Source organism: Gastrolobium bilobum, unplaced genomic scaffold (genome assembly GCF_033153095.1).
Source record: "Gastrolobium bilobum isolate Gb01-03AN ecotype WA unplaced genomic scaffold, APGP_CSIRO_Gbil_v1 utg548476, whole genome shotgun sequence".
Classification (NCBI taxonomy): Eukaryota; Viridiplantae; Streptophyta; class Magnoliopsida; order Fabales; family Fabaceae; genus Gastrolobium; species Gastrolobium bilobum.
The window spans coordinates 1-8,172 of NW_026900153.1; the positions used below are offsets into that span (position 1 = coordinate 1).

An 8,172-nucleotide genomic window follows, 5' to 3' on the forward strand; every position below is an offset into this window, starting at 1 on the left:
AAAAATATGAAAATAGAAAATCAAAGTTATATATATTGTTATTGTTACATAGGAGGTATTTGTTCCTTTGTTGTAAATAAAATTTGAAATTTTTTGATAAATTTTATCAGTTGATAAACTACAATTGAGATTTGAAAGAGTTTTCATTCAATTTTTTATAATAAAATTTCTGAAGAATCAAACTTCTTGATCACCTCCGTTGTAACTATTTTTTTAAGTCTGCATTGACCCTTGAGGCCCTTTTAACTTAAGGAAATTTTTTATATACATCGGATATATCCAAGTTAGTACATTTTTTACCAAAAATAAAAAGAAGTTTGTTTCCTATTTAATCCATACTTTTTTAAGTATTTTTCATCAAATCCCAATTTTTTTTTTTTTTGGACATACGTATAGTAACTTAATAAAATTTTAAAAATAAATATTTTAATTTACATATTTTGTAAATAAAATTACTTTTAATATTTTTTAAATGTGAAATACTATAGTAAATAATATGTGGTATCATATGCAAATTGCTTACTAACAACACAACTATTTTAATACCTCATGTTATTGTCATTGATAGTGATTTTGGATGCGCATGTTTAAAAGCTTTACTGGCATGTTAAAAATAAATTTAAATTTTTAATTTTTTTGGTAGGAATATATCTTTTTTGATTTATTTTTACTATACCAAAAAAATAATAATTCTTAATTGATATGTGTTGCATTCAACTCTAAAATAGAATATTTAAAATTTAAATTCTGCATAACCTTATACTAAATTTTGGGTATTTGAGTTATCATGTAATTTGTATATTATGGTCACAGTGTCTATTCTATTATATAGTTTGTTATTCTTTATTCTTTTTCTTCTTTTCTTTTGTTAGTTGGCCCAATAAATACTTTAAGAAGAACATTGTGTTGGACATGTTATAGCGGTTTAAGAAGAAATTGAGATATGAAGAGGGTAAAGAGTTACTCTGTAGCAATAGCCATGTCTAATTGTTGTATTGAATAATTTTAATGATTATTTCTTTCATCTATATTTCAATAGAAAATAGATTCTTTTATTTTAAAATTTAACATAATTTGTAAATATTTTATTTGTATCTCACTTTATTAGTATTAAATAGATGAGATTCCGTTAAATTTTATGAAGAGGGAGATATCCACACAAAAATTTCATGACCTAATCACATGAAAATTTTGTGTTTATCTCTATCTATGTCTCTTTCTATTTTTTGTGTGTTGATACACGTCTATCTCTCTTCATTAATATTAAATATGTAAGATTCAATTAAAATTTATAAAAAAAATTAAATACAAAATTTTCACATGATCAAACCATATAGAATTTTAACACAGAAAATACATTTTTATTTTCATATTTTGCTAACACAATAAATGTTGGAATTGAGTTATCATGAAACTGTCTAGCTTCCAACAAGCCACTAAGCTGGTAACCTTAACTGATATAAAATAAAAAATTGTGCTCTTTGCGAATAAATTGTTGGGATATTCAACTGTGATGACTCTCGCATTGATTTGCAATGGGCTAAGTGAAATGTATATAGGTGGATGGATCTATGAACCTAATGCCTTAAGATTTTGGCTTGTGACATGATGTTGGACCCATTAGGTATGACTGGTCTAGCTTGGCCCATGAGTGGTGGTCTCCTGCCACGGGTTCCTCCTGGGCCCGCCTGTGGTATCACAGTCGCGTTGGGCTCGAGCTAGCTAGGTGTTTGGCTAGGAGGTGAGTTTCAGTACTTGAACCCTGTGATATTTAGCTGAGGGGGAGCACATTAATGGTGGGTTTCACACTTGAGGGGGAGATTCTGCTGACCCCGACTCTGATACCAAATGTTGGGTATGGGTCAAACTTCGCATATTGATGAGGGTTATTATTGGCAGGGTCAGCAGGAAGACAACTGTAATTTTTTTTTCTTGATAGTCTGGGCTTGAGTCCATGAATATATGCTGTTAGGGTTTTTTAAATCATATTTATATTTCCTTATAAACCGAGTGACTTGTAACGAGTGGCGGCGAGGTGAATATAATACAGACAAGCTGGACGTGGCCTATATTGGGTGAACCAAGGTAAATCGTTGTGCCAAATCTCTCTTCCCTTTCTTTTTTGTTTTTTGATTTGTGTGAGTCAATTTCCAACATAAATCCTGTTATCAGCTACTTGAATATATCTTGGCTTTTCTCGCAGGATGGTTTGAAAAAAAAAGGTGGCTAAACAATCACACAAGGGGGGTGAATTGTGTGTTACTTCTAATTCAAGAAATAATTCAAAAACTCTTCTTTTAAGAGGTATATCAACCAAAAACGAATTCAAACAGATTTTAAACGTTTTTTCCAACACAAAACAGAATTAAAATAATTCTTATAACAACAATTTAGAGGTAATTGCAGCAGATTCAAAATTGTAAGGAAAAATAGATGAAAATCAATGTTTATGCTCATCCTTTTCAAGAAATCACGCAAGAACGAATCAAAACAGAATTCTAATGATTATTAACCTTAACATATATTCAATATAACATATATCAAGAATCAAAAGGAAATCAATTGATCAAAATCAAAAGAGATAGGATAAGAAAGAATCACGTGCGATATATCCAACCACTTGAGAACTACGTCCAGACTGAGGTCGATCGTTTTCACTATCATCAATCTTCCAAAAGGTGCTTGAAGAAACCTTTTTACAACTGGAATTTTATAAGTCTATAATAAAAATCATGTACAGATCTTATAGATAAGATAGCATGAGACAATACTAATTCTCTTTCTTCCTTCTATTGCCTTTACTTTATTTTTTTTTGAATCGAAAGTAGAAACTACATAATTATGTTTTTCTAATTTTGATTTCATAATCGGGTTTGCTCTATCATAAGAAAAAAACTTGTTACAAAATATGCAGAATTTGATTTTATGTTATTGTATTAATTGACAATTATTTTTTGAATTAATTATTTTATAACAATAGAAATCTAAGTCACGAGAATACCCATTTATTTATTTGTTTTGAATCGAAAGTAGAAACTACATAATTATGTTTTTTTAATTTTTTCTTTAAAGATATGTTTTTTTAATTTTGATTTCATAATCGGGTTTGCTATATCATAAAATAAAATAAAAAACTTGTTACAAAATATGCAGAATTTGATTTTATGTTTTTGTATTAATTGAAAATTATATTTTTAATTAATTATTTTATGACAATAGAAATCTAAGTCATGAGAATATATTTGTGTACCGAATTGTAATAAGCATAATGTAACAAAATGAAAAGTTGTATCCCATGGTTTGTGATTTTATTTTTCGTAACTTTTTTTTTTGGGAAACAGTTTTTTGTAACTTTTTTTCTTCAAAGTATCAATTTTGAGAATTTTTTTCAATTTTCTGGAGATATGTCTCTTTGTTTTGTAAGAAAGAGATTATAAATAAAATTCATGCATTTAGTACAATTAATAGAATTATTTAGATTTTTGTAAAAAAAATGTTATTTTGTAATTTAACAATTATTTTGAATTATCAAGCAATTATGGAATAAATTTATTTTAGAGTTTGAATTAAATTAAAAATGGTTAGAAATGTTAGTAGTTATGTTGTGATTTAGTATTACCCTTTTGTTATTAATTTACATTATTTTTTTAAATAGTCTTATAAAATATTTTGTTTAGTTGAGGTGAGTTTAATAATTTTTTGAAATTCTAGTTATTTAAGATGAATACATTACACTAATCCTTCTTGCAATCAGTATATAATCATGTATTAGAATATGTGCAATTAATTTTATTTGTGCAATGAGTGTGATATGAAAAAAAAATGTTTTGAAGATGATAAAATATCTCACTTATTTGCATTTTAGTTATCATCTTATATTGTGATGTATAATAAAGATGCTGATAAAGCACAATATTGATCGATGTCACTTATTATTCAACTGAATAAATTGATTTTGTCTTTTAAATTGCTATTAATTTTGTGTGAAGAAGCAACTATAGATCATTTGCCATCAATTTAATTTAATTTTTAGAATGAATGAGAAACCGTTGGAGCAATTTATGTTTTTTAAATGCATTCATGAAGTGAGATATAATATATATTGTAACATTTATGCTTGCTATTGAGTGAAAGATTATGAGTTTAGCTATTTTGTTTTGTGTATAATATATTTTATTTTCACCTGTGTATATATATTTTATTTCCATCTATTCAGTAATATTCTCTTAATTGATGCAAATAAAGAGTGACGATGATATGTAATTAAATGCATTTTTCTCAATTTTGTGAATCAAAATTAATGTCATAATTATTAACTTCATTGTTTTTTTTTGGTAAATCAAAGGGCCTAAGCCCAACAAAAGAAAACAAAGAAAACCAAAACAAAGAGCACCTACAGGATGACTAAGGCACGTGGTCTACCCATGTTAGCTAGGTCAGCTAGATACAATAACTGAATACCAGGAGGAGGATCTCCACTTATAAAATCTAATTTATCATTAAAATAAATATACAATATATAAGTTGAGAGTTTAATAAATGTTATAAAATCATCTTATCGTTTGACCCGGAAAACAATAAGTACGTCATGTTTAATTTAAAGAAATTAAAATTTAATATTTAAGTGAAAACAAGAATTTAAATTTATATCTTAATATTCGTTTCAAGTTTATTTCAATTTAAACTAAAAAAAAAAACCCCTCTTGATTGATATTTTTTACGTTTAACTGTAAAAAATAAAATAATTTAAATTCAAATAATGGATAGTCTGTTTGTTAGTGTAATTTGTTATCAATAGCCTGAGTTTTCGAGTGATTTCTGTTATCAAGTAATATGTCGTGTAACAAACTCATCAACAGTTTTTACTCTATCACTTTGTTATTTTATTTTATTTTTCATTTGTCCTAATCTTCTATAAATACCTTGAATACTACAACTGTGTTACCATATCCTAGAGTTGTAGAAAACTGAGATCCTATGGCACTAAAGAGTTACTCTGTATCCATGTCCCTGCTTTTCTGTTCCTTGATTTTGCTTCTTTTATACGTGCCTTTGTTTTGCGATGGAGGCTTTACAAGCCCCTTCCTAAGGAAATATCCGTCTGTTGATATGCCATTTGATAGTGACGTATTTGCAACTCCTCCGGGCTATAATGCTCCTCAGCAGGTACAATTCTCTGTTTTTTTAATATCAATTAAACATTATATTAATTGCTGTTTTTAATTGGTAACAAATATGTTGGTCTTTGTTATATAGGTTCATTTAACACAAGGTGACCAATTGGGAAGAGCCATGATCGTGTCATGGGTGACTGAGGATGAACCAGGATTGAGTGTAGTTCATTATTGGAGTGAGAACACCCCCCACAAGTTGGTGGCACAGGGAAGATATGTTACCTATAGATACTTCAACTATGCATCTGGTTTTATTCATCACTGCACACTTAAAAATCTAGAGGCAAGAGAACATTAATAATGGCTGCATGTTATTTTTATTCTAATAGAAAAAAAAAAAAGATAGAGAATTTTCTTTATTGAATTGAATCAATGGATCATTGTAATTTTTTTGTTATTATTTTTGCAGTATGACACTAAATATTATTATAAGGTGGGAATTGGGCATACTGAGAGACAATTTTGGTTTGTGACCCCTCCTGAAGTTGGTCCGGATGTACCTTATACATTCGGTCTCATTGGCAAGTTTCTTCTTCTAAAACTATAATTTATGGTTGATTTACAGTTGGAACTTTTTTTGAGAACTTGGTACCTTGGCACTGAGGTTTAAGCATGTCAAAATTAATTTTAGATGATGGGGCTTTCTTTGCAGGGGATCTAGGTCAGACTTCTGATTCAAACAAGACCCTTACTCACTACGAAATGAACCCTAAGAAAGGACAAACTGTGTTGTTTGTTGGGGACCTCTCTTATGCAGATGATCACCCAAATCATGACAACAGAAGATGGGATTCATGGGGAAGGTTTGTTGAAAGAAACAATGCTTATCAACCTTGGATATGGACCCAAGGGAACCATGAAGTTGACTATGCCCCTCAAATTGTAAGCTTTCCACTTGATTTTGTGTTGAGTTTACTTTTATTCACAATTTAATTCCTCAATTTGATATGACGACCCTCATGTTTTGCTTTTTGATCTAAATCCAATTTTTGATACAAAATTAAATTCTAAAGTGGAGATTATGATGCTTTTCAGGGCGAAACAGAACCTTTCAAGCCATTCTCCCACCGTTACCCAGTCCCTTACAAGGCATCAGGAAGTACTGGACCCTTTTGGTATTCTATCAAGAGAGGTCCCGCACATATCATAGTCTTGGCTTCGTATTCATCTTATGGTAATATTAGATACATCACTTTCTCTCGACTTGTGTCGAAAACATGATTTCTCTTTAACTTCCTTTCTAATTCTCTTCTGCTTACACAAAACGGTAGATAGTATTGTTTATAACATATACATATAATGTATATTGAACTAGGTATCATAATTTGTGCCATCTCTTTCCATATAATAATTTTTCAGGTAAATATACTCCCCAATATGTATGGCTTCAGCAAGAGCTACCAAAGGTTGATAGGACCAAGACTCCTTGGTTGATTGTTCTTGTGCATGCTCCATGGTACAATAGCTACAACTATCATTACATGGAAGGGGAAACCATGAGGGTGCAGTTTGAGTCATGGTTTGTGCAGTACAAGGTTGATGTTGTGTTTGCTGGTCACGTACATGCCTATGAACGAACTGTAAGTGCCATGCCATCCCTGCTCAGAACACATTGTTCTTAATACTCTATTAATAAAAATATTATATTACAACTCTTCATATCTAAAACAAATGTTTCTATGTTGTTTATGCACCACCATATATCAGGACCGTGTCTCTAATATTGCATACAACATTGTAAATGGTCAATCCACACCTGTGAGGGATCAGTCAGCTCCCGTATACATAACCATTGGTGACGGAGGGAACATTGAAGGCTTAGCAAAAAAGTAAGCTCTACATAATTTTTCTTCCTTGCATGAATGACTTGTTTCTTTTATGTCAGATTTTGTTTGATTACTAATTTGTCGTTTTTTTTTCCTTTGTATTGCAGCTTGATAGAGCCTCAGCCTGCTTACTCTCTATACCGTGAACCCAGCTTTGGACATGCCATTTTTGATATAAAGAACAGAACACATGCTCACTATACCTGGAACCGAAATGATGATGGAGATGCTGTGGTGTCTGATTCTATGTGGTTTTTCAACAGATACTATCACCCCCTTGATGATTCCTCAACCACTGACCGCCACAACGCGTAGTTCAGTTTATTTTGCTGAGATTTTCTTTTTCTTTCAAATAAAATTTAGCTTGAATTTGTACTAAAAAAAAAAAGTTTAGCCTGAATTTTTCTTTTTATGGTCCAGTCTAGTCCTTTATTTCAATGTTTCCGTTGTTGAACTTTGTTTTATTTTAGCGGTGTCTCTTTACTTAGTTTAAAGACATCTTTTTCTTAATAAATAAGATCTTTTTGTAAGGATTATTAGCCTATTCTTCTTTTGATCTCTTTTTTTTTATTATTAAAGTCATCTCAATGTTTCCTTTTAGATTTGGTGGAAAAGAACTAAAATAATCAAATTTAGTTAGGTTGGTATTGTTTTGGATTTAGTGATTTTTTTCTCAACAAACTCAAGTCATATTATTCCAAATTTTAGCAATTAGAATTAAGGCAAAATCATAATTGTAGGTACACAAATTTTAGCAAAATGAATATGTGCTAATAAAATATTTGCACATTGTTTACCAAAAAATAAAAAAAATATTTGCACATTGGTCTCATTATCAGTTAAGTATGAGAGATTTATCAGTTTTTTTTTTTTAATTTAGCGAATCAATTTATAAAGAAGGGATTTTATCAAACCAAAATGAAAAAAAAATATGAAAATAGAAAATCAAAGTTATATATATTGTTATTATTACATAGGAGGTATTTGTTCCTTTGTTGTAAATAAAATTTGAAATTTTTTGATAAATTTTATCGGTTGATAAACTACAATTGAGATTTGAAAGAGTTTTCATTCAATTTTTATAATAAAATTTCTGAAGAATCAAACTTCTTGATCACCTCCATTGTAACTATTTTTTTAGTCTGCATTGACCCTTGAGGCCCTTTTAACTT

General features: G+C 29.6%; 1 protein-coding gene across 1 annotated transcript; it reads left to right on the forward strand.

The window, feature by feature from the left end:
* The first annotated feature begins 5,004 nt into the window (after positions 1–5,004).
* On the forward strand, positions 5,005–7,315 carry LOC133295525 (purple acid phosphatase-like). Its single transcript, XM_061494363.1, has 8 exons — positions 5,005–5,166; positions 5,257–5,457; positions 5,584–5,695; positions 5,827–6,056; positions 6,210–6,348; positions 6,534–6,754; positions 6,882–7,003; positions 7,108–7,315. Exons 1-8 carry the CDS (start codon positions 5,005–5,007, stop codon positions 7,313–7,315), a joined length of 1,395 nt encoding a protein of 464 aa, XP_061350347.1.
* The last annotated feature ends 857 nt before the right edge of the window (positions 7,316–8,172 follow it).